The 27,944-nt window shown below is 38.5% G+C and overlaps 1 protein-coding gene across 1 annotated transcript in view; it reads right to left on the bottom strand.

Moving 5' to 3' along the window:
- The window catches only part of COL14A1 (collagen type XIV alpha 1 chain), a 209,517-nt gene that overhangs the window by 86,972 nt on the left and 94,601 nt on the right, over positions 1-27,944 (bottom strand). The window contains exons 21-31 of the mRNA XM_032415699.1: positions 25,963-26,085; positions 23,478-23,627; positions 20,348-20,464; positions 12,463-12,609; positions 8,148-8,204; positions 6,627-6,766; positions 5,055-5,178; positions 4,706-4,849; positions 3,485-3,649; positions 2,854-2,892; positions 2,568-2,706 (exon numbers count right to left, since the gene is read on the bottom strand). Of these exons, the coding sequence (XP_032271590.1) occupies positions 2,568-2,706; positions 2,854-2,892; positions 3,485-3,649; positions 4,706-4,849; positions 5,055-5,178; positions 6,627-6,766; positions 8,148-8,204; positions 12,463-12,609; positions 20,348-20,464; positions 23,478-23,627; positions 25,963-26,085 (1,345 nt within the window). The remainder of the gene's footprint in view (positions 1-2,567; positions 2,707-2,853; positions 2,893-3,484; positions 3,650-4,705; positions 4,850-5,054; positions 5,179-6,626; positions 6,767-8,147; positions 8,205-12,462; positions 12,610-20,347; positions 20,465-23,477; positions 23,628-25,962; positions 26,086-27,944) is intronic.

Below are 27,944 nucleotides of genomic sequence, written 5' to 3'. Positions count from 1 at the left end.
AGCCCCGTAATAGTTATTAAGTGGATAAATTTGAGAATATGGGATTTTAGCATAAATTTGAAAATGAAAGTTTGATTTGCATAGATAAAAATATTTCATTCATTTTGTTTATATATTAGTTCATTCATTCATTCAACAAATATTTATTGTGTGCTTGCTATGTGCCAGACATTGTAATAGGCACTTAAGAAACATCAATGAATGAAACCAACAATGTCCCTATCCTTGTAGAAGCACTTAAATTCTAGCAGGGTGAATTATACAGTGTATTAGAAGGTAAACATGCCATTAAAAAAAAACAACAAGAAAAATAGAGCAGTTTAATGGGGATTGGGAATGCTAGAATGTATTGTTTTGCAGCGTTAAATGAAGTCATCACCACTGGCTTCACTTAGAAGGCTCCTTGAGAAGGTTACATTTGAGCAAAGGTTCATTGAGAAAGTTAGATTTGAAGAAAACCTCAGAAGAGACAAAGACATCCAGCTAGTACAAAGACACCAAAGTGGAGTGTGCCTGGTATGTCTGGAGAATGGACTGAAGGAGACAAGAGGTGAAGTCAAAGAGGTAATAGGTACCCAGATAATGTAGACCCTATAGGCCATTCAAGAGTTCTGACTTTTAATGCAAGGGGAATGGGGAATCGTGGAGATTTTGGAGTGACATGATTTACATTTTAAAAGAATTACTCTGACTGCTACTTGGAGAACAGACTCTAGGAAGGCAAGGGTCTGAGCAGGAAGACCAATGAGAAGCCTGCTGCAATGAGCTTGGGAAGAGATGACAGCACCCCATGTGGAGTTAAGGCAGTGGAGATGGCGGGAAGGCACAGACAACTGGATTCCTTTGTAGAGTGGATGTGGGACATGAAAGAGTCCATTTTTTTTGCCTGAGAAACTGGTTAGATGTAATTGTCATTAAGATGGAAAAGGTTGTAAGTGAAGCTGGCTCTGGAACGAAGGTCAGCATGGTCTTGAACATGCAGAGTTTGAAATGTCCATTTAGATAGCCAAGCAAGATGCCTAGTACGCAATTAGGTATGCTAGTCTAGTTATGGGGAAATGGGAGGGGACTGGAAATACAAATTTAGGAGTCGTTGGCATATAGATAATGCTGAACACTACTCAAAAGATCACCAGAGAGTGGGTATAGACAAGGAAAACAAGAACGTCAAGGATCCAGACCTAATCCCTCCAGCATGAAGAAGTGGAGGTGAGAAGAGGAGGCAGCACTGAAAATGAACAGCCGGTAATGTAGGCAGAAGCTCTAAAGAGTGTGTGTCCCAGAAGCCCAGTGAGGAAAGTGAATCCAAGAGGAAGAAGTGAGCAACTATGTCAAATGCTGGTGAAGGAGGAGTAAGATAAGGGCTGGGAGCCTGTAAATGGATTTTGATGGTGGACGGTGCTGTTCACTGGATGAGCCATTTCAGTGGGGTAGAGAGGATTTTCCCTTTGGCAATTCTCATTTTTGGCTAGGACTCCATGGAGGCTTTTTCAAATACCCATTTTAATATTCATCCCTAGACTGTGGAAAAAGAAAACCTGCTAAAAGGTAACACCAGATGTTGGCTCTATCTAAAAGCACATATACTCTATAGGTCAAAGGCATTTTTAACAATTTTCTAGAAAATGAAGCTACACCTATAACAGCAAATATTTTGCATTATTAATAGAGGTCTACTTATTTCAAATAATATCTTCCCAAATGAAGCACAATAAAATAATTTGGATAGTATTTGTAATAGGCTAAAATTTAATAAATAATATTTTCGAAGAAGCTAGCAAAGCAACTTGTGTATACATTGGATAGATGAATTTAATACTCTAATATGATCTCTCCCATTGGTCCGTGCACAAGTGCACACTACATCAACATCTGGACACTGAAAATGTTTCACATTGGAATGTAAAATAGCAGACAACATCTTGAGAGATGATCCCTTGAACCAGGAATTTGCTGTAAACAGGCCCAGGAATCCTATGTGCATTATGAACTATAAAGCAAGTAGATAATGTGGTTTGTACATACATCCAATACTACACATCCACTACGTGGGGTTGCTGTTGTGACTTCTCAAAAATTAAAAATGAGCTGAATTATTGGCACTGGAATGACATGGTTCAGGGTGTGAGCTCTGGGGCCTGACTGCCAGATGCAAACCCCAGCATTTTCACTAAACAAACCATGTGATCTCACTCAAGTCATTTAGCTTCTTTGTGCTTTAGTTTCAGTATTTCTAGAACTGAGATAATAAGTGAATCTAAGGCATAGAGCTGTTTGGAGCTTCGAGTGAGTTAAGGTGCTTAAGCACGTAGAACAATGACTGGTACATGGTGGCGTTGGGTAAAGATCAACTATCTTCATATATTTTCTCAGACTCACAGTTATTAAAGTTCAACTGGCATTATGTGTGAGTCTAATGTTTTTAAACAAAGAAGTCTAATCATTTGTTCTTATCATCATGGAAAATCCTACTGGGAACTATTACAGCATATTTCAAGTTGACATCATTTTCACTTTGAGATACAATAACAAATGATTGGCTTTAATATCTTGCAAGGGAAACATACTTGGTTGGCTGGGAAACCAGGGCATCTTTATGAATTCGGTAACAGGGATACACATTGAAGGTACCAGGCTCCATGGAAACCCCCTCCACAGATGAAAAATCCTTCTCAACCAAACCAAACATTTCCATCATCTTAAATCCTAAAGAGAGAGAGAGAGAGAAAGAAAGGAAAAAAAAACAGGCATTTTAGGATTTTAAATTTCAAAATTAGTCTTTTAAAGATAAAAAAAATCTGGACCTGTTTTGTATTTCCCAAATGTATTTGGAAAGATTGTGATAATGCATACCTGCAAGATCTACGCCATCCTTGTACACCAGCGGGCAGGCTGGGAAGCAAAACAAACAATATAAAACCCTGATTTAGATATTTTCCAAACATATTCTTTCCCTGTCCTGAGAACAGGAAACTAACATAATCTTTGCGGAAGTCAATTGTGAAGGGAATCCAAACCACATGTGGCTATGGTTTTTTGTAGATTCCTAAAGATTGAAATGCTCTCCCTTGGCCTACTACAACCAAAAGGACACGGCTTCCTTCTCCTCTCATGGATCTATTAAAATCTATGGTGGTCTCTTGAGAGCATGTGTTGGGAGTAGTCTCATTTCTAGTGTGTCACCCTGATGAGCAGTCTTACTACATTTTGAAAACCATTTACTACAGCTGTTTAGGCAGAGTTGCTTTTAGACATAGACTCTCATCTCATTAGGGAAAGTTTTTATCAACCTAAAACCCTAAACGGGGGAGAGCGGAGGTTTATTTCCAAATGCTCAAAACCACAAAACTTAATGTCTGCATACTAAACAGCTCTGCAAATACATATTCTTTTCTCAGATCAAGATGGGACTCATTATTTAACTGGTATGAAATATTTCAGCCATTAAGCAACATGAGTTAAGTACAAATTCCAAAGAACTAACTTGCTGAAGCGGTTTCGCAGACAAAAGTAATCAACTCATCTTCAATTTTCTTAAAGGCGTCAAAGTCATCCACAAAGAAGACATGCCGTGCACTGGGCTTGCTGCCAATGCTAACCAACTCTGAGTAATCTGCATCGGCCACACCAACTGCAAAGACGCTGTAACCTGTGGCAGGAGGGGAAGAGAGTTCTGATTATTTTAAACTGCACAAAATACAAATAATGCAACGTAAGACACGTCCCTGTGTTTAAAATGTTGATGAAGGAGGCCTGGTGGGGGTGGATAATTCATTTTTTATTGTCCATCAGAATTCTGCATGGGCACATGCCACCAAATGATAATTACTCCATCACCCCCTAAGCGATTTTCCATTTTAAAGAAAACTCAAGACAGGCAATGCCCCAGTCAGTGCTTGAGACAAAATAGTTGCCATTGGAGGAACATCTTTATGCTATATACTTCTAAAAATTATTTTAAGGTTTATGGGATGAAATGTAGTTGAGACAGAGAAACTTTATCTCAGTTTATTCTTAACATGTAAAACCTGAGGTATTAATAGGCTAGCAGCCTGAGGTGGGTCATGGTTCCATGCTTGGCAAATAAATATTAAACTACTGTTTGCCAGGCATGTCTTAAAAAATGTAATCTTCATGATAATCCAATGAGAATCTCCATTTTACAGATGAGGAGGCTGAGGAGCTTCTGTGATCAGGTTCCCTCTCTGGCCCTTCATAATGGTCCTTTTCACAGTATTGCACTTAATTGCTACAATTTCTTATACAGGGCGTCCTGTATGTAACAAAAGTATTAGAGAAAATACAGCAGAATATTAGATTTGTAACTTGGAACGTTTTTTAAAAATCACATTGTCTATGAGAGACTCTGGACTCTGGGAAACAAACTGAGGGTTACAGAAGGGAGGGGGGTGGGGGGATGGGGTAACCAGGTGATGGGTATTAAGGAGGGCATGTGTGGTAATGAGCACTGGGTGTAATATGCAACTAACGAATCACTGAATACTACATCAAAAACTAATGATGTACTATATGTTGGCTAACTGAACATAATAAAAAATAAAAAAATAAAAATCACATTGTCTAGTTAACATTAAAAAAGATTTACATTAAATATTCAGAAAGATTTAGAAACACTTAAATCATTCTGATGGGCCTATAAATTTGTATTCAGAAAACAATGGCAACATTACTATCTGTGACTTACCATTTGATTGCATCTCCCCGGAGATTTTGTTCACATCATCTTGTGACCTGCCATCAGTTATAACCACGATGACCTTTGGGATACCTCTTCTGGTCCCTGACTCTGCAGTGAACAAACTATCCCGGACATGCTTGATTGCTTTTCCTGAAACAGAGGAAGGCAACTGTTCAATTTCATTCCTCCCCTTGTTTGTTTCGCTGGGGAGGGAAGGGTGTAAGTTCTTAGATCAGTAAAAAAATCTTTTCAAAAAAATCTATATTCTTATGCCTCCAAAAAAGTCATTTCAGTAATTATTAATGATGAATTACTCTGGGTCTTTGCTGAGTTTTGCTGTTGCGGTTATTCTTACCTGTTTTTGTATTTCCTCCTTTGTATGAAATACGTTTAATTGCATCAAGAAGGGTCTCTTTGGTGTTGTAGGCATTTAGTTTAAATTCTGTTCTGGGGTCATCAGTGAACTGAACCATTGCAACCTGGAGAGAGACAACTTATTTGTTTTCACATATATAAAGACTTCCTCCAGAGAGCACACACAATGGCATGATTACACCTATGATTTTAATTTCTTTTTTAACCCAAACCACAATTTCCTTGGCTTAAAATTTCACACAGGTTACATAGCAAATCTGACAACACATTAAGTAGTATTTTTTGTTCTCTAAGTATTTTTCAGGAAACAGTTTATTTTTAAAAATTTCTCTCAGTCTCCTAACAATCTCCTTCGAAAGTATGTAGACCTTTTGCTTTCTTGTTTGACAGATGGAAAAAAAAGCAGCCTTGTAATTTGACAAAGGTCAGAGAATCCGAGGTGGATTCTTTACAAGGATGTCTTCATGAAACAAACCTGTGAAGTAATTACTACTGTTCCACCGTTTTACACACGAGAAGACAAAGGCACTCAAAGTCACGTGCCTTGCACAAAATCCCAAGGGTGGCCACTGCAGAACCCACAGTTGAAGCCAAGTAAATCCCACCTCAAAATCCATGTTCTTTTTCTTTAAAGATTTTTCTTTATTTATTTAGAAAGTGAGTGAGGGGAGGAGCAGAGAGAGGGAGAGACTCTCAAGCAGACTCCTTGCTGAGTGCAGGGCCCATGCAGGGCTCCATCTCAAGACGCTGAGATCATGACCTGAGCTGAAATCAAGAGTTGGACACTCAACTGACTGAACCACCCAGGCGCCCCCAAACTCTATGTTTTTAACCACTACAATAAAAGCCTTCCTGGCTTCATTTCCTATAGTTTGCTTTTCTAACAGTGGAATTTGGGGGTTATCTTTAATTTACTGGGATTTTTTTTGTTTGCTTTTCAGCATGATCATGGGAGGGAATAAATACAGCATCTTCAAAGTGCTTTCTTTGATTGTGTGAGCCTTCAGCTGCTCCCAGCTTTCAAGGGCCACTGCTGCAGATGTCACCATCTCTAGGGAACCACATCTGACCCTTCTATCCAAAATAAATTCCTTGCTCCCTGAAATGCCTTAGCACTTTATCTATTTTTCTCTTATGGTTCCCCTTACATCCAAATTTTCTCAGCCATTCCTCCACGATACATTCCGAATCTGTTCCTACCGGTGCATCTCCTTGTTACCACCCATGCCCAGGCCTCCAACTCATCTCTGTGTTGGTCTCTCTGCAGCCACTCTTACCCGTGTTACTATTCACAGTCCATAAAACAGTCAGAATGACTTTTATTCTCTCCTTAAAACTTTCCAGTGGCAGGGGTACCTGGGTGGCTCAGTCGGTTGAGCGTCCGACTCTTGGCATCAGTAAGCTGCTTCCAAACCCAGACTTGTCTATCCTCTCATTTAGGGTCAGATCTGATCACTATATTATCCATATCAACTGACAAGTAGCCATAACAATAGCGTGGGATAATTTTTTAATGCATAGAATGAATTAAAGATTGTTCAGTTAGCCTTACTTGAGTTCCATCAGCACCGATCTTGTTCAGGGCTCCAACAGTGCTATACAGAAAGTTAATGATCTTATTGAAATTTTCATCTCCAATACTCCAGGATCCATCCACCATAAATACCAGGTCTGCCTTGGCAGCTCTGCATACTGAAGACCAGGAATGAATTTTGAATTCGAGATAAGGGGAAAACAGTAGTTATTACAACCAACAAAGCAGATGATGGTTTCCTTCTGGTAACTACAGCTCTTTCCCAAAGGAAAGGTATAAATCACATTCCAAGCTCTTGCTCATTATACTTCCTGATAATCATTTCTTTCCTGTAGTCAAGGAGAAGCTTGACTTCATGACTGAGAAGTTTTATCAAACATGTAGAATTATGAAAAAAATCAATCTCAGCCCTCCAAAATAGAAAATTAAAGAATAGAAAAATGAAGAACTAAAGTGATTTAGAGACAGAAGTAGCAACAAATACTCTCAAGTACTCACTTATTAGAAGAAAGTCCAAGCTATTACTCTAAGTACCCTATTCTTTGCTTATTGAGTCAGTAACTTCAGAGAGATTCAAATTCAGAAGGAAGGCACAGGACATAATGGAAGCAGATTAATCTACAATTTGATATGCATTTGGGCTAAGGCTGTAAGCAAACTTCCAGCCTTGCTCTAAAATTCTGTCTATGCCTTTTTGCCACCCATTGGTACTTGTCAAGAAATGTACATTAATGCTAGCCCAGGGAGACTATTATTAGTAGTTATTACTGATACCAACATAACAAGCAAGAAACACACCAACAAAAACCCACTCCACCTAAAGCATTTTTCAGTAGTCCTTCATTGGTGTCCTATGCTGTTTCAGATTATCTATGCCTGTCTTCCCCTTATTAGTGTGGATCATTGTGGTTGACTCTGTTTTATGATGAAACAAATAATTTACTCTTCAATAATCTGAATCTTTTAATCTTAGGCCAGTTGCACACAAATATTCTATGAGATAGTGTGCCTTTCTCCTTTCTTTAGGAAAAAAAAGCACTTGGTTTTTATTTTATTAAGTTGTACTTAAAGCTGTTCCCTTAAAGCTATTTATAATATAGAATAAACTATCTCCAGGCGAGGTAATAATCCAGGGACAATAAGGATCTGGTAAGGTTGTTCTTCTAAGTTCTGAGATTTATAAAATTTTACAAATTTATGGTTTGAATTTAGAGCTGAAAGGGATCACAAGATCTGCTAATTATAAGCTTATTAAAGAAAATCTGGTCCTCTGTTACCAAAGAAAAATGAAATCAAGATGAGATTTCAACTTTGAAATGAGAGCAAAATCTATGTGAATATATACTCAAAATGAAAATTTCTGTAATAAATCAGAGAAAAAATACATCAAAATGCATGAAGGAATTACCTCTGGGATATGAAATTGTGTTCTTAAATTTCTTCCTTGTACCCTTTTCTTCTTTTTAATGTTTGTTTAATAAACAAAACCAAGAGAAAACCTGAACCTAAAATCACAGCATTATCATATTATTCTTTTACCTTCTTTTGCTGGTGGAATGGTCGGAGGAAAAGTAGGTGGTTGAGTAGGAGGTGACTCTGTAGAGAGAAAAGGAACATGGATTAGCCGTCACATCTGTGGTGAAGAGAGGGAGGTCATGGAGTAATAATTCTTCAGTAAAGTCAATGATTTTGGCCATTGTCTTCTTGGAGAATATAGTGAAGTTAGTGACTACTATAAATCAGCCACAGCCTGTGAAAACTGGCTCCATCCAACCCCTAAACTCAGACTGAAAGCTTGAAATGCCATTTTGCCACAATTCAGTTTACCCAGCAGGAGTCAATGCAATCAAACTGTCAACTACAAAGTGGTTCTAATGCTGATTTAAGGCAAGACTCTTGCCAGCCCATTTCGGATTAGTCTCTGGCTTCTTTCACACATATAATAAACTTCATTTCTATTCTGCCTAACTAAGGACTGACCATCAATTCTTGTTCAATAGCACTTTCCCCCTCTTCTCACCCTGCATCCCCAGGATGTGGTCCCCAGTGGAATCTAATTTGCTCTCTTTTCTGCTCAGACTCTATCTGGAAAACTTTCAGTTCTGAGGACCAAATGGCAAGACACTGGGAGGCCACCGTGTGTCCAGATCAGTTCAACCTGGATGATGAGGGATGAGACATTCATGTAATATGCAAAGTGTGATTGGCTAAAGGAACGGGGGATAGTTACATGAGAGTGGTGACTTTCACAACAGTTCATGTGGTAAAGAGCAAGGAAATCATGGCATCTTTAGGTAAACATCCTAAATGTTACTATATTCTTTTCTTGTTCTTATTTGGCACTAAAAATTTAAGAAAAACTGAGAAAATTCTTTTTATCATCTCAGATTAATATGAGGGAAAACTCTTGAATAATTATAGCCATTCCCTCTGAAACAGGTGAGCACCAAATAGCTGGAAAGATCTGAGTTCAGGCAGACTGATTACTTGGTCAGGAATGTTATAAAGGGAATTCCTTCACTGGCAGGAAGGTTGGAGAGATAAATTTTAATTTTAAGGTCTCTTTCAATTCTAAGAGGCAATATTTATTTATTTATTTTATTTTATTTTATTTATTTATTTGACAGAGAGAGACACAGCAAGAGAGGGAACACAAGCAACAAGAGAGGGAGTGGGAGAGAGAGAAGCAGGCTTCCCGTGGAGCAGGGAGCCTGATGTGGGGCTCGATCCCAGGACCCTGGGACCATGACCTGAGCCGAAGGCAGACGCTTAACGACTGAGCCACCCAGGCGCCCCTAAGAGGCAATAAAATACAATTATTTGAATAAAATAATTCAACATTTTAAAAAAACGAAGTAACTGTATATTACCAATATAGAAAAATGTTTGAGATTAATTAGTATGTGAAATGAAGCAAGTCACAGAATACCAAGCTATGATCCTATTTGTGAAACATAAAAAAACCTATCAGATACATATGTATCTGATGTATATCAATATATCTCTATATCTCTATATAGATATAGATTGGATAGATAGATAGATAGATAGATAGATAGATAGATAGATTATGGAGAATTTCTTGAAGGAGACCAAGCTGGTACAAATGGGCACTTGTGGGAAGGAAGAATGGGGAAAGAGGGAAGTCAACAAAGTACTTTTTACCTTCTGTTCCATTATTGTGAATATATATCACTTTTATCTTTTAAAGGCAATTTTTGAAGCTAAAAAGTGTCAAATGTAAAATAAAAAGTGAGAAATCTTAATACCAAAACTAGGACTGTAAAACTTTCTTGAAAGCACCATAAAATGCTTCTAAAGCCAGATGTATTTATCTTAAAATCTGTGGACGTAGTGGGTCATCTTTATAATTGTCCATCTTCTTTATTGTGGGAAATTGAGGCATATCCTAAGTTCTAAGTCCTAAGAACCAAATCAATGAGAAGCAATGGCAGACAGATCAATATGTTTGGGCAGAACATCTGGCCAAAGACTCTTTTGGGTAGGAAGAACCACAGTGAACTGGTGATATATATTTATATCCTCTATGTGGCATACAGATGGTCCCTGTCTTCAATATGTGAGGGGCTGTCCCATAGAAGAGGGAGCAATCTTGATCTGCATTGATTCAGAAAGGTGAACTAGAGCCAGTGGGTAGAAGCTACAAGAATACAGATATCCCCAACATAAGGGAAGCACATCAAACAGAGCTATCCAAATTAACCCTGGGTTGGTAATTAACACTTGTGGAGTTAAGGTTAGGGGATGCTGAAGTAGACCAGGGATCACAAACCCAAAATATTTTTAAAGGTCAGGCAAGTAATGAAAATGAGCAAAGAACTAGCCTACACATTAACAAGGAACAAACTTGAGAGCACATATACTGTATAAAAGAGACAGCAGTTGGTCTCAGCAGATTGGCACCATGATATGTGTGTCCTGGGTTGTCAAATCTTTCGAACTTTGAACAGATTCTTTAAAGCCTGGGAAAAAAATGTATGGCTCAGAGAAAACCTGTTTCACGGTGATATCTACCCCGTGGCCATCAGTTTGTGACTTCTAAGAAGACAGCCATGGTGATATAGAATACCTGTTCATTAAGATATGGGTAGAAAAGTTCCTCAACAGGTTCTCTTGGATCTTTACCACCACCACATGGGGTAAGAGAACAAGTGTTTAATTTTTACTGCTGAGCAAAAAGAAGCTCAGAGATGTGGAACTGCCCAAGGCCACCATGTTAGAAAGGGTCCCAAAGAAGTCTGTTTGACTCAAAATCTTGTGCACTGCCAGGTCCCTAGTAACTTCAAAATTATATGATCCTCTAACTATAAAATAGAATTCTAATCAGCCATAAAAAGAAACATACTATTGATACATCCTACAACATGAATAAGCTCAAAAACATACGGTAAGTGAAGATGCCAGATGCATCTTTGAAATGTCCAGAAAAGGTAAATGTATAAGAAAAGAAAGCAGGGGTGCCTGGGTGACTCAGTCGTTAAGCGTCTGCCTTCGGCTCAGGTCATGATCCCAGGGTCCTGGGATCAAGCCCCGTGTCGGGCTCCCTGCTCCATGGGAAGCCTGCTTCTCCCTCTCCCACTCCCCAGCTTGTGTCCCCTCTCTCGCTGTGTCTCTCTCTGTAAAATAAGTAAATAAAATCTTAAAAAAAAAATCACTCTCTCTCTTTCAAATAAATAAATAAAATCTTAAAAAAAAAAGAAAAGAAAAGAAAAGAAAGCAAATAGCCTGGGACTGAAGATGGGACAGAGGAGTGTGAATGAGTATGAAAGAACTCTTTGGGTTGATGGAAATGTTCTAAAATTGGATTCTGGTAATGACTATACAACTCTTTAAATCATTGAATTGTACATTTAAAATAGGTGAATTTTACGATATATAGACTATACCTTAAAACTATATATGCAATATAAAATGTGGAATATTTTAGTGTTAAGAAATAAAATCTTCATATTAGAAAAAAATTGGATGATGCCATTTATTATACTTTCACTGTCTGTTTTTGAAGGTCACACATTGCTGATGATTTCTTCCTGCCTGTGCCAGATGAACTGGAAGACCTATATACATAGACAGAACTTTCCAAATGTCAGATATAAGATAGAGGGGCTACCAAGAAAACCCATCGCCCACCACCTATTCAGATACAAAATCCTCAGGGACTTTGAGTCTAAGTTCAAGATACTGAGTTAAGTACACAAATTTCCCCAGAATTCGCTACAATTTTCATGTTTGTGCCTTTACATCAGAAATCCTTGATTAAAAGCCATTCCAAGAAGTTGACACTCTCCTTGGTCTTTAGAACATGTAAAAAGGGTTTTGTTTTAATTTTATACTTTCCGTTTCCCTTCAGCACATCAGATCTGCAGCCAACTTGGAAAAAGTGCAAGAGCCTCTTAAGTAGGCAATAACTTGAGGGTCAGCCATTTGGAACATCTTGGCTCCATTCCCACCTCATAGCTGTGGTAACATGCCATTGTTTGAATGTCAGGACCCGGGCCTTAAACTTCATTTCACACTCTGCATACCACAAACGTTCCTTATGGACATAGATCACAAAAAAGGTCATTGTTTCAAGCCCTTTGCTATCATATGGCCTTACAGTCCTTTGTGAAACATATGGAGGATGGAAAAAACCCCATACAGATGACATCAGTGGGCCACATGCAGTGAATTATGGGACTGGAGAAGAGGAAGAAAACTTGTATTACAGGTATTCCTGGGCAGCAATAGCTAACATTTCTCTAAATGGAATAAAGTTTTTGAACCAAAACAGGATGCGTAAAATACTATTTGTCCATGGAGACAGGGATCGGAGAGGACACACTTGACTTACGTGTTTTTTCCATTATGCTCACACTGGGTCCCTCGATCTCCTGAAGCTTTGTGTAAACACTGATTTTATATTCTGAATCAGGCTGAAGTCCATAGAAGCAATGCCTGGTTGTCCCTCCACCCACAGTGGATTCTTGCTTTTTTGTGTCTATAATAAAACAAAACATACACACATGAAATTTTTAAAAACAGTTATCAGTAGATGATTTGCTTCTAAAATGCTTAATATGCATGGCCTAATCAGATAACTTCAGATTGAATATACTTGTTTAGGTACTGTACCTTTTTCTAAAGAGTTAATATATCCACTGATTTTTTTTTTATAATTGAAAATCACATTTTCATTATGTTCAAAAATGAGAATAAAAGACTCCTGAGATCAACGCTTTAATGGAAAATTATTAGCATATATAATTGTGTGTACATGTCATAATTGATCTTTTGGACAGGTGGGGAGGTGAGCATATTTACTTTTTAAAAATTAGAATATTCTTTTATCAACATGAATCTCCAGAACACAGCCAACCAATTACAAATTGACAAAAAGACACATCCTTTTGGCCCCATACAACTTTCTACCATGCAACAAGATGCCCTTCCTGCCAGTGGCCTAAAAATATAGGTATGCTGGGGTGCCTGGTTGGTTTAGTCAGAAGAACATGCAACTCTTACTCCTAGGGTGGTGAGTTCAAGCCCCACACTGGGTGTGGAGCTTACTTAAAAAAATAAAAATAAAAATATAGGTATTGAGTTAGGATTATAGAATTCTAGGCAGTCCTTATGCCTGTGGATGAAGAGGTGTGCTTCCAGGGTCTCAGAAGCTTCATTCACAGGTCCAGATTATTTTCAGAACAGCCACAAATGCAGGCAAGAGTTTGGAGTGGCAGGGCGCCTGGGTGGCTCAGTTGGCTAAGCAACTGCCTTCGGCTCAGGTCATGATCCTGGAGTCCAGGGATCGAGTCCCGCACTGGGCTCCCTGCTCAGTGGGGAGTCTGCTTCTCCCTCTGATCTTCCCCCTCTCGTGCTCTCTCTCTCATTCTCTCTCTCTCAAATGGATAAATTTAAAAAAAAAATCTTAAAAAAAAAAGAGTTTGGAGTGGCGCTGAGACAGTCAGGAAGTCCCCATAATGCCCAATTTCCTACCTCTCAGCATTCATTTCTAACTGACACTCATGATTTCTTTTAATGGCAATGAAGACTCCTAGGAAGTTCAGAGGAGGCTGGATCCACTCTGAAAATCATTTTCTCTTCTTTCAAAATCATAACTGAATAAGTAAAACATGGTGCTTCTGTGGCTTAGGGCTCTACATTCTGTAGAACTATTTTCCAACTCCTGGTTCCAAAGTTCTTTTGGTTCTACCAAAAAGACAGCCATACACAGCCATCTCCACAAAGGACCTTCTCTTTCTTGTCTCCACCATGGCAGAAGCACAAAGAACCTAGTAGACCCAGTTTAACTGTTGGCTACTTTCTTCATTCCGATATTCAGAGCAAGATGGCTTTGCCTTCCTGGAGAAGTTAGTGCTGGCTCTTGGGTCTGGAGTCTAGGGTAGTTGGATTAATGATATTCATCATTTTCTGAGGGCTTACTGTGTGCCAGGTTCTGTGCGTTGTAACAACAAGAATGATAATAACCAATATTTAATGAGCATTTGTCATGTGCCAGGCACTATTCTAAAGATTTTATGTGGATCGACTCATTTGATCCTTATAATATGTATAATTATCCCCAATCTAAAGATAAGAAACTGAAGGCCAAAAAAGTTAGTCTCCTAATCAAGTCCATATGCTAAGTAGCAGAACTGAAATTAAATTCAGAACTCTAAATCACAGTTTCAGAGGATGCTGCTTTAATTTCCACTAATACATCATGAAACAGTGGAAGTTACATGTGTGGTTTTTCTAAATAAAGCAGTTTGAGATCTGTGGAGTGCATATGAAATTAAGCAAATGTGATATCTGGCAGAGATCGGAAGAGGATCCCTTATGATTCAGTGCTTTATTTCTCCACTGGATAAAGCTGCCTCCTTTGGCAGCTTTAATTACTGAAGGGTTTCAAATTGATTTTCTTCATTGGCATAGAGTGTTTTTCTTTTCTTTTTTTTTTTACCGTGTGGATAACTGGTTAAAAGGAAAAATCACTGCTACTGTGAAAAGAACAATTATTTAAAAAGCTCTAGATTGAGCTTTATTTCACCCATAAGCTGTATCAGTCTACTTAATGCCTTATCTAGCTTTATTTCTAGGAATTTAAAAACCTGTGTTAAAAACTACATTGATTGAATACATTACATATATTATTTAGTGGTTCAAAAGAACTCCTTCAAAGTGTTAGTTGCAGATTATTAAATATAAACAAAATATAGAAAACTTGAAAACAGAACAGTACAAAATACAAAAATTGTCAAATAGTAATTTTTCTATTTTGAATATATAATACCTATTAAATTTCAATCTATATTTTAATATATTTTGGAACAAAACATACATCTATTACAACACACATATATCAGAACAAACATGACATGTCATTTAAAATTTGTCTGGACAAAATCCTTTTTTAAAAAATATAAATAAGGTTTTTAAAAATATAAATAAATTAAAGCTACTTGTTAAATGGAATTTGAAATTTATTTTTTTATTTTTATGATTGAAAATATAAAGGAGTTTCAAAAGTGAAATTTATATAATCTTTAGTAATATATTTGTTCAGAACGAATTAAGGTCTACTTCAAAAATTTTCTTATCATATATATTATCAAATGATGAAATAAAAAAGAGTTGTTCAGGTGTTTGTGAAATTGTATCTTGCTATGACAGGAATTTGATAGTAAGAAAATGTTTATAAACTCTGCACTCTGCTTTGCTCACGTCCAAGTTCAGTCTGTGGTTCCCAGGCTCAAGACCCCACACAAACTGCTTCTTTCTAACCTTTACCCACAACTTTGGACCCTCTTGCAAGCCGTTGTGAGTCATCTGTAAAACAAACATCCTATGGCATGGATATTAATCCATCTCCATAAAAGCTTCCAGGAACTCTCCAGGAATCAATTCTAGAAAGTGTTTTTCTGTCATCTCTATTTCTTGTGGATACTCATACACTTTATAGACCCTCGACAATAGAATATAAATGGATTTTACTGCTAAAACAACAACAAAAAAATCTCAAAACATTGGAAAACTGGAACAAGCACTGTAAAATTATTGGGAAACAATATCGCTTTAATTCCCAATAATAACAAAGAGGGGTTACATGAATGGGGATGTATCCATGTTGCTTTTGGCATGTGTGATTTAGGTCTACTGGCTTTGCCTTAAAGGAAAACATTCAAACTGATCAAATGATGACTAATTTCCTCAACCCCTTGTGCCAAAAGCAGGGAGTTAATCTATTTTTTTGGAAAAGGGGAAGAAATTCTGTCTTTGTGCCTTCATTCTTATGAAGCAAGGCTGAATATATCGTCTGGGTTATTATTCTGCTGATAACGATGCTATCAGCTTGACTCACCAAAATGTCCTATGAGTACTTACTGAGATCCACGCAAAGAATATCCAGGATCCAGGATACTCTGCTGGCATTTTATGATATCAATACTTCCAATCCCCAGGTCTCTCAAATACCCTGACCAGCAATCATAATGTCACTGCTTCAAAAAGTTTAATCTTGAAAATATGTTTTGTTTCATATGATCTTTTGCTTTGGATCTGGTGTCTGGTAAGGTAGGCTCTCCACTATGCTGCCCATTCTGTTTGTCAATGATACCGCAAAACTGGCATTTCAACACCAAAAGACAGAAGACAAGTTGAACGTCCTTTGAAACCTTCCTTAAGCAGTCTAGAAAGAAATTCACCAAGTTATGGAGATTAGGAAGGGAATAAAGTATTTGGGACCATGTAGAATCTAAATACGTGAACTTAAAGGGAAATGCTATACCCAACGTTGGGTGCCAAGTCAACTCAAAAATAGCTGGAGAGAGAGACAGAATCCCAGAGCATCCACAGAACTAATGGAGGCTCTCATGGGGTTCTGAGCCACCCAAGGACAACCAAAAGTCACTGACTTTGGTCTGTCCTACCATTAACCAAAAGCCTACAATTTTAATTTGGCAAGGGGATGAGTGACTCAAACACAGATTTATTTCAGTCTCTCCTGAGAGGACCTCATCCTTCTGGTAATCTTTCTTTCTTTTTTTTTTTTTTTTTTTTCTTCTTGGCAATAAAAAAAGTCATAATATTTATATGAGTAGAGGACATCTGTTGTTTTTGCCTGGTTTGCATCTATTCCCTCTTTCTTTGAATCTTTTCTTCCCTACTCTTGGTCTTTATGATTTGGGAAGAACTGAATAACAACCCTCCTCTCCTCCAGATACAGAGATGGGAGGCAACCAAGTCTGACCAGTTTATTTCATGCCCTTGAACTCAATGACAGATTTAGGGGCATGTGACCCAAGCCAAGCCAATATGACTCAGTTCCTGGACTTTTGTTGGAATTATTGAGAAAGAGAAGCTCTCTTTTCACTCAGACTGGTTAAGCTCTTAGCTGGGAGGATGTCATTCTGGATCTGACTGGGGCCAACTCAGAGAATCTGGCTGAGCATAAGCACAGAGCAGAAGAGAGCAAGACTTGGTCTTGATGGCATTGTTTGAACACTTAGATCCAGATGTGCCTGGTGCTAGACACTTCCAAACTTCCCAGTATATTAGTCAATTAATTGACCCTTTGCTTAAGTTCCTTTTATCTGCACTTCTAGCATTTACAAACAAACCTGAATGATACAGCCTGACTACTTTATTCACAAAAACCTTGGAAATTTGTAGGTATGACCTCAGATAAAAGCCTCAAAAAAAAAAAGTAATTTTAGAGAAACTGAAGCCCAGAGAAGTTGACTAGCAATTATGGTTAAAACAGAGGCCTCTCCACTGACTTCATCTCAGAATACAAATGCACACGACCAGACCATGGGGGCTATACTACATCAAAAACTAATGATGTAATGTATGGTGATTAGCATAACATAATAAAATAAAATTAAAAAAAAAAAAAGAGAAAAACAACTGAAAAAAATTACTTGTCAAACAGTAGGAATTGGTCAGAAGCATTCAAAAATAGGTCACTCTGGGACAAAGCTTTTCTCTATCACATGGAGGAATTAGATCCCACTTCTCTCTAGTATCGCCTCTCGGGTGGAAGGACTAAAATTTCTGCACAGGCAGCATATGTAGCCAATGGGAGATATTCCAAAGTTAAAACAAAGGGGGCTTTGAAACCATCTGCCTATGGAAGAATCTGCATCTGACCAGAGTCCTTCAAAGGCACCAATCAGGATAACGGTCGCATTTCTTTGTAAAATAAAGGAACTCAACCTGAAATCAAGCTCATAGATACAGAGAACAGATTCCTGGTTGCCAGGGGCAGGAGTTGGGGTGGGGGGTGTGTAGGAGAAATCAGTGAAGGAGGTCAAAATGCTAAAAAAAGAAAAGAAACGCAACCTAATTCTTCCCTACTCTAGAGTAGGAAGACTATGACTTGATCTAAACTATATATTAAAATAAACATACTCCCTACTGCTATCCTCACGCTCCCTCCCCACCCCCAACACTCCTCTTTGAGGCTGTGAATTAGAAACTGTTGCTGTCTGTTAATTAATATTATTCAGTTAAACAACTGGATGAATGAGACGTAAGCTAATTGGGCTCATAAATCTCCCAGCTATAAATGTTGATGAAAAATCAATTGAGCAACACTTTGTTCATTCTTGTTTAATTGAGGCTATCAAGGCTCAGTTGAAGAGGTATTTGGAATCCTGGAAACAATACTGAGGGAGTACAAGTTAACTTCTCTTGAAGATAAGAAGGAAATGTAGACTCATATTTTTTTTGCTAACAAAGGTCTTGGCTTCAGAAAGAGCTTTTTGAGGTTTTAGACTACCAGATCAATGTTATCAGACACATCCATCCCCTATTTTCTGATAAAAATCCCAGTGCTAGTTTGCAAATATGCTAAAGATATTTAATTTAAAAAAGACTATGGAGCTCACTAATTCCATTAATAAAGCCAGTTTTGATATATGTTTTTGTCAGTCTATATAATTTTTATGAAAGACAATGAATATCCAGAGGAGCCTATGTCCCTTCACCTCAACTTCTTAAATGATATAAAAGGCTAAAAAAAATTGTGGGATAGTTTGGGAGTGTGATTTTTATCCTCAGTATTTTTTTAAAGGCCTAACAAATACCACTAAATGTCAACCTTTCTATATGAAAATGTGACTTAACTCATTTTATAAAGATATATGAAACATAACTCCTCAAGATTTTATACTTGTTTCTCAAACAATTGTATGGCTTTCATGTGCTTTTGCTTAAACATCCCATAAATCATATTAAATACAACCATGAAATCCTTATGACTTGTCCTGACTTTTCCTTACTCACTGTTTATTCCAGAATAAAGCCACTCCCATATGTTTAGTCATGCCAGGCTAAAGGGATCCTTATAGGATCACACACAGGGGATCAAGGAATTAGTGGCTTAGCATGTCTGTTGAGACACTGTCTTGGCTGGGGTTGGCAGGAGTCTCTTCTCGTGTTGCTTATGTTCTATTCTCACATTCTCCCTGTATTTCCAAATGCCCTCACCGCTCTACTAATCTGTGCTTTCCACTCTCTGGATTAGACCAAAAGTGAAATTTCTGTACTTTGGATGTAGTTATACCCAAGATATGGGCTACTAAGCCCAGTCCCATTCAGACCCCCAAAATTAGCTCCTGCTTTTTAAAATGAGAAAACCATGATCATTTGTCCAGAAAGAAAAATTTTTTTTTTTTACCAATTTTATTACCGAATTTGAAAGATTAGAAGAATCACTTGGGATTCTCCAGTGTCTCCTAGAGTCTCCCCCAAATAACAAGACATATCTTTTCTACGGATAATATAAATCAGATCGGGCGCCTGGGTGGCTCAGTCGTTAAGCGTCTGCCTTCGGCTCAGGACATGATCCCAGGGTCTAGGGATCGAGCCCCACATTTGGCTCCTTGCTCAGCGGGAAGCCTGCTTCTCCCTCTCTCACTCTCCCTGCTTGTGTTCCCTCTCTCCCTGTGTCTTTTTCTGTCAAATAAATAAATAAAATCTTTAAAAAAAATACAAATCAGATCAAAGTATTTTTCATTATTTGATCTCATCTTCTGAATATTATCCAAGCTGATAATGTGAAAACAGGATTCACAGTCCCTAGAAACTCACTTTTTGGGAATCAGCCTTTTGTTGTTATTCTTGAAACTTTTACTTGAAATAAACATACATTTTTAGTGTTTCAACTTTAAAACTAAGTCCCAAACTGTAGATGTACCTGAGAATGGTAATAACTGAAAAACCTGCCTCTGATGGCAGAGATATATTAAACCATCTCCTGAACGAATTTGTTGTTCACCAACTATCCCCCAAAATAAAAAGAGTAAGAAAAAACATTAAAGGCAAACTGAGATCCCCATGGAGTAAATGCCAAAATAATAGCACCATATAATTTTACTGTGTGTTAGTCCTGGCTGTTTGTCTCCTATTACCAGTAGCAGATAACATTTCTCTGGAGCTTACTGTGTGCAAAGCACTGTTGTAAATGTCTCACGTGGATTTATCTCAGTTTAAACCTCACAGAATGCCACAAGATCGTCATGGTCATACCCATTAAACAGATGAGAAAATGATCATTTGGAGAGGTTAAAGAACTGGCTTAACTAGCCATTTTGACTCCATATCCTGCATGATCCATAATACAACGTCACCTCCTCAAGAAGAGGGCTCTGCGCTAATGTTACGTACATGTTCTCCACAGAGATTTACACAGAACCAAGTACATGAGTGCCTGACAAAATCAGGCTTGCACTTACCCTGGAGTGATTCTATAACCACCCTATAGGCGGTGGCATGACGATGCACCTGCCACCGAGCACACAAGCTGGTCATTTGAATCTGGTCTGCTTGAAGACTGGTCACGCCCAAGAACACTAGAATGAAATAGAAACATACCTACGTCACGCTACCGACAATGCCATAAATGTCGCCAAGCCTGAAGTGAACTTTAACACAATAAAATTCTAATTCAAAGAATTAGAATTCCCATAGCCAGTGGTGGGAAATCCATCAACTCAATAAATTAGTGCACAAAAGATAACTATTTTATTACTGGAAAGAGCAGTTGCAAAACATTATGGATAATATGGTCTGTTTGATACTTGTAAACAAAAAAGGAAATATCTGTTCACAGGGAAAAGACCAGATGTAATGGATGGTGAAATTCTGAGTGATTTTTAATCTTCCCTCTTTATTTATTTGTGTTTTCTTAAATATTCCATAATTAATATATAATACTTTTATAAAAAAATTAAATACAATATGCACTTATCAACCACTGAAGGATGGCCTTGGCTTCAATAAAAGGGACAAGAAAATTGACAAAAGGGAAGTCTTACTCAAACAAGAGCAGTTTCATAAGGACTGGCCTTCAAAGACGTGATTGAAGGAGGTGAACACGTTTTTGAAAATGTAAAAATGAAAGATTTAACACATTAAAAATTATAAAAAACAAATACACAGATTCCTATTCATTGCAGAACACTGATACACAAAAATGATTCACAGAAAGGTTATCTGGGGGAAGCAATAAAAATAGTGTTTCTCCAATACAAGAAAGGAGTAAGTATCTGGTGTTTATCATTTAGACTCAAGCAGAAAAAGTAGAAAATTAATATTTACTTTCTCTAATGACCTCTGACTTTTGTCCACATCATTTTCTCTTGTTTTTCCCTCTGTCTTCGCTACCTTATATCACAAAAATAGTTTAAAATTATTTTTCAAGATGGTAAAAATAATCTTGTGTAATCAAAATTTACATCTTCACATTGTTCCTTTCTGTTAAATTAGAGAGAAGACCTCTTTTCCCAATGCCGAATAAATAAGCCCTCTTGTTCCATAAAAAAAAAAAAAAAAAGGAAATCATTGATGATTTATGTCACCACACTAAATTTAACAAACACCTTAAATTAATTTATTTGCATTGTATGGGCTTTTACTCTGCTTGGGAGAAAGAGAGAAAACAAATAAAAAGCCCATCTAATTTTTACTTTATGGACAGAATATGAAACAATTCAATACTCTCTTTTAAGATATATTTGGAATACCCAAAGTATTTATTGAAGGAGAGAAGAGGAATGGGACAGAAGAAGAAGAGAAGCAGAGAAAAGAGGATAGAAAGAGACAAGACAGAGCATGGAGAAGAGAGGCCAATAAAAAAATCACAGCGACAGAAAAAGTGGCCCTGAGAGAAAGAGTGATCTAGAGAGGAAATGAAGATAAGCCAGTGAAGGGAAGAGAGGGGGAGGGAAAATGTGCAGGAGAGTCTAGGGTGCTCCTAAGGAAGGACAGTGGGATTGCTATAATAGAACAACAGGAAAATCCCTTGGAGGTTACCCTGGTGCCCAGAATGGTATCACGGCACCAGCCAAGTACAAGATCAGAACCATAGGCCAACATCTTCCTAGATCTGTTGAAGACAGACTATTTCTTTTGAGATTAAATTGATTTGTAATCCAGCCTTTAAGGTCTTAAAGTAATCCATACAAAAAGATTCAGGAAGCCTCCTCTAGTGAAAAGCCTGGCCCTATCTAACATGTAGGTGGCCAAATATAGGTGGCTTGGGGTCTGGTTTAATATATGCCCCATTCTTGCAACATTCTATTCATCAGATAAATTATTTGATGAGGGATGAGAGTGACTTATGGGCTAAGGGTATAAAGCACAATTATTACAATAATAATAATGGTTATTCACTAGTGCTTGCCATAGGGCAGACATTTTACGCATTATTTCTGCAAGCCTCACAATTAGCCTATTATCTTCATTTTAGAGTTGAGAAAACTGGAGCTCAGAGAAGTTAAGTCATTTGCTCAAGATAATAGCCAATAAGTGGCAGATTTAAGACTTCTACTTTTTTTTTTTTTTTTAAAGATTTTATTTATTTGACAGAGAGACACAGCGAGAGAAGGAACACAAGGCAGGGGGAGTGGAGAGGGAGAAGCAGGCTTCCCGCTGAGCGGAGAGCCCGATGCGGGGCTCGATCCCAGGACCCCGGGATCATGACCTGAGCCGAAGGCAGACGCTTAACGACTGAGCCACCCAGGTGCCCCAAGACTTCTACTTTTGACTATCCTTCTCAGGTGTGGGGCTCGCACAGCTGAGAGCACTCAGCATGATTTTAATTAGCATACAGCCACACCATGTTTATTTTCATTATTTATGTATTATCTTTAATGTGTATTAGGATAATTACGTGGGTTTTGAAAAGTATTTAAGTTAAAAAAATTGTAAGTCGATTTAAAGAAATATATTAAACAGATGGTGTGGAAGGACAACAAACATGAGGAATATGGAACATACGTGCTGGAGTTTGGAAAACATTGCCTTATACCATGGCTGTCTGGAAGTGGTATATGCCAATGAGAAGTCCCAGATGGTGTGCAGACAGCATGAAAACCCTTAAAAGGTACAGAAGAAAGTCCTTTTTGTATCTTTTATGGGTGGCAAGTGTATGTGTGTGTGTGTGTGTGTGTGTGTTCACATAAGGGGGGAGGGGCAAAGACTTTGAGAAAAGGCAAACCTCCCCCACCCCCAACCCCCTCTGGCCCAACTTTGACTGGCATTGGCCATGTCAGGCTACAGGCTGGTTGGAAAATTTCACCTAATGTGAAAAATGCCAACAAAGACTTTCCAGAAGGAAATCCTATCCGCCACCACCAAGTATATTTGAATGCCAGGTTCTGATGTTCAGCCTGCCAACCAGGACGCTGAACTACACAGCCCTGAGTGAGGAGCACACTTTTCTTTCCATGAAACACCATCCAGGAAGGGCAATGCTGAGGAAAATAAAAACCAACCGCCAAGCTGAAGCAGGAGTTGAGTTACAGTGAAAACAAAGCAGCAAAACCACATGCAGGGGCTGAGGCAACGGGACATCAGTCTTACATGTTTTCACCACGCCCGTCAGAGCGTCGCTGAAGCCTGAGGCCTGGGAGGCAAATATTTTCACATTGTAGTCCATTCCGCTGAGGAGGTTTGTGATAAGAATGGTGTTAATGTCAGCTCCCACAAAAGTTTCCAGGGTCGGGCCAGCAACTAAGGGAGAAAGAGTGATTTCAGTTACACCAGAATATGGAAAAATGGGAACACTCCTGACGGGAATTGCACTGGTTTGACTGTGTTTCAGTTGCCCAGGATTACGTAGAAGACAAACAGCAGAGCTGGGTTTTGAACCTAGCCCCATCTGGCTCTGAGACGGACATACCTGATTACCAGGCTAGGGCTCTTTTTAGGGATCTAGTCCTTTCCCTCAAATACAGTTCTTTCCCTAGTGCTTATTCAGAGAAGCTGGTCTACCTCACAATCCACCATCTGCCATATTGTAAGGCTGTCACAGTGGAGCGACTACATTGCCACAGGCTTTGTAGGCTTTGGGGCACTTGCCAAACTAAAGATGTCATTCTCAATTGTCCCTTCTCAGACACCCAGCCTTGTCCCCAGCAGGCCTGCAAGAGACAGGAGGAGCAGATTTTACGTTGGACACTGTGCTGTACCTTGCCACATGCGGGTCCAGCATAAATGTTACCACTACCAGTCCTATCCCCTCCTCTGAGCATTTTTAAGAACAGACAGATGACACTATTATCCCAAGGCCCTTGACCAGTTGGCTTCTTCGGTGTCTTTACATTTTCACCTCTTTTTCAGCCCAGTGGAGTCTTTGATTTAGCATTAAAAACATTCCTATACAAACTTATTTACCTCCTACGTTTTCCCATCTGTGCTCATACTTTAAGAGTTCTGAGTTACTAACAAGTTCCTAAAATACTCCTTACTTTACTTCAGAACCCCCTCCCAACAACGTATTTATATATTTCTATATGTGCATGTTATCTCAGTAGTGATTTTCTCATGCACGAAAATCTTAACTCAAATGACCACATACAATTCTCCCACTTAACTTAGAGCAAGATTTCTCAACCTCAGGGCTATGGACATTTTGGGCTGGAAAATTCTTAATTCTGGGATGGCAGGGGGCAGGGGGAGGTGCTGTGACTCGTACGATGCTTAACAGTACCTGTCAGATGCCCATAGCAACCCCTCATCCTCCCAAGTTGTAGCAATCAAAAATCTCTCTGTTGGGCTGCAAAATTGCATCAATTGACAATCACCGGCCTAAAACAAAGCTGTTTTCCCTCAGAACATCTGATAAATATTTACAAAATGGTCCAAAGAACGAATGTAGCAAGGCTGTTTTATGAATTAACACATGCTTCAGGCCTAAAGAAAAGCAACCACAAAATTGGTGATGGATCGCAAAGAATCAGTCTTGAGCAAGCCAGTGCATCCATGGTATATTCTTGCTATTTTATTTTCAGTTCGTAGAGATGTCTGGAGAAATTGGAGGTGGGGGTATTTTACTTGTATGGACCTGGGTAATAGGACACAATAGAAAAAGGTGAAAAGTGTTCCAGAGGCAAGAGCAACAACATCTCAGATGACACACTGAGCCTCATGTGCTCTTTGAAGGCAGAAAGAGGTTTTTAATGGTTGAAAGAATACTCTTTAAATTTTCTTGCCGAATCAGTAAACATAATTAGAGAACCCCTTTCTTATGAATAATCAGAGTTAAAGGCCCAAGTCCAGAAAACGGACAAGACCCCTCTAATATCTACTTTTAGTTTCCTGTTTAAACTTCACAGAAGTGCTTAATGTCAGGAGTTCATAGTGTAACAAGTGCCTCATCTCTCCAGACATCTGGATCAAGGCCATGATTGCCCCTGTTGGTGCCATTCTCCTGCTTTCAGGATGGAAAGATGTGGCAGGTAAGGAGAGAGAGAGATCTCCTCATCCAGGTGGCTAAGAGGCTGATGGAAAAGCATTTTACAACCACAACCTTAGGGCTTTGATGAAATTTATACAGTTTCCAAATTTTATACAGTTTCCAATACAGTTTCCAAAATGAAGAGACTAAGAAGTTGGTAAACCAACTTTTTCCTACTAATCCAAGAAGAGATAGAAGAGGAATTAGAAATTAGAGATTCTGAATGTTTAGGGCTTATATATCCACTGAGCCATAGAAGCTTCCTACTCCTACCAAGTCAAGACGTCCTTCGGCTGGTTCCTTGTCTGGGGTGCACCTAGGTTAGGCGCATAACAAGTATGTATTCTGCTCATAAACATGCCCAGTCACTTTTTAGGTGGAGTCATAACTTCATTGTTCTGATAACAGAAGCCTAACCATACATACAAGGAAAACTAACCATACAAGGAAAAAAAATTTTTTTCAAAAAAGTTAAGACCCTTCCCACTTCTCAAAACTAAAGATAAAAGCAAAGATAGATAGAAAATCAAAACAAAAATAACTTATCTTGAAAACCATTTCAGATCCCTAATTATGGTAACAATATTTTTTTTACAAAGCATTACTTACCACTAACAGGTTTGTAGACAATCCTATAGCCTTTTACGGGGGAAGGTGGGGGATCCCATGTAATGCGCAACCTGTTATACCACTCTTCTGAGACTCGTAAGTTTTGGGGACCAGAGGGCGGCACTGAGCAGAGAAAAGCAAAACCAGTGGTTTAGTGTAGTTTCCATCTTTACAAACAACACTGTTAACAAAATCTAAGCTAGCTTCCCATAATGTTAAAAATATTTACAAGTAAAAATGTATTAAAACACACAGTGAGATTTTGAGAGTCTATGGTTGTTCTAAAAATTAAATATATAGAAAATTAATTCTTGTGGTGAAACACTTTCATGTGAAGATCAGTAGTTCATTCAAGGTCATTCTCATTCTTTTGTCTTCAGTTTATTTTGAGTAAAACTGAATCGAATAGTGTTTATTAAACATTTCTGTCTATACACCACTGTGTTCCACTATCAAAGTATGTTTGTACAGCAATATCCAGGGTGCTCGCACCATGGTAATGATGGTAACTCCAGGAGGGAAGATTCTGGTGATTTTTTTTTTGCTTTCATCTTCATATTGCCTATATTGTTCGAAACCATATATTATTGTTTACCAATAATATATATTGTTTTATTAAATGTTTTATTATGTTTTATTAAAAACATTTACAATGTTTTATTAAAACATTAAGCCATTTACATGGAGAACCTTTGTAAACCACTGTGCATATTGACAGATACTATTGTCATCATTTTTGTTACTGTTGATGGAACATAGCTGTGTTGACTATTTTGCTTACAATAGGAAGATCATCTACTAACACCTTGAAATAATTCTACTATATAGATAATTGTTGTATGTGGTGGTATTTCTGCAATAAGATTTAAGTCTTTAAATGGTTTTTATTTGTGTGAGTGCATATATTTGCTCATCATGAAAGCCTTTTACAGATTATGCTAATTTTTAACATACGACAGTTCAAAGTAGATCTTTGAGCCCAGGTCAGCAGCAGTTAGATGGAGCCCCATTGCCTTCCCATTGCGTCCCTTCCTTCCCTTTCCCTCCCTCCCTACAGTGGCAGGGTTTACAGTAACTTTATAGAATATTTGAGTGTTAAAAATAATCCAAAACCAACTCAGAACAACAGAATTCACTGTGCTTATTTTAAACCAGCAGATCCAGAATTTTCATGGCTTGTATACTTACTTGAAAAAGTCACACTTAAGTGCCCAAGTACAGAATTCAGGCCTTGCCCAGTCATACATAACTGGTTGGTAACTGTGGTGGATTAAAGATGGGTGCAGGATTTTTACCCTCCTCCCATTGAGTGGTGGAGGCAATGGCCCTCCCTTTGAATTTGGGTGGGTTCTATGAATACCTCACCCAACAGACTACAGCAGAAGTGACTGTACCAGGGCCAAACATAGCCCTTAACTGTCATGACAGTTCCCACTTTCCACCTCTTGGAACTCTTGCTCTTAGAGTCCTGAGTCATCACGTATGAACTATGACTCTCCTGCTGGAAACAGTACATGGAGAGGCTCGGCGACCACATGGAAAGAGAGAGGCTCAGCTGAGTCCAGCCTTCCAAGTGTCCCCACCAACATGCCAGCCAGACATGTGGGTAAAGTTGTGTTGGATGCTCTAGACCAACCCAGCCACCAGGTGACCTTAATCCATACCACGTGGAGGAGAATTTCCAGCAAGCCTGGCCTAATTTCCTGACCTATAAAATCATGCACTAGAATAAAATGGTTCCTATTTGAAGCCACTGGGTTCTGAGGTAGTTCATGCAAGTACAGACAACCACACAGCAATGAAGACAGCTAAGACTTTGTAGTGCCTTTAACCAATGGCATGCTCCTTGGTGTATACTCCTTGCTTGACCGTCATGGCCAAGTCACCCAAAACAAACACTGAGTGATGCCCCCTCTGAGCCACCCAGCACCGTAGGAGCTTTGCATGAAAAGGCAAACAATATGGATGAGGTTCTGGCCTCT

Source organism: Phoca vitulina, unplaced genomic scaffold, assembly GCF_004348235.1.
Source record: "Phoca vitulina isolate PV1807 unplaced genomic scaffold, GSC_HSeal_1.0 scaffold18, whole genome shotgun sequence".
In the NCBI taxonomy this organism is placed as follows: domain Eukaryota; kingdom Metazoa; phylum Chordata; class Mammalia; order Carnivora; family Phocidae; genus Phoca; species Phoca vitulina.
Note: the sequence above shows the minus strand (reverse complement) of the source record. Positions and strands in the feature narration are given on the sequence as shown.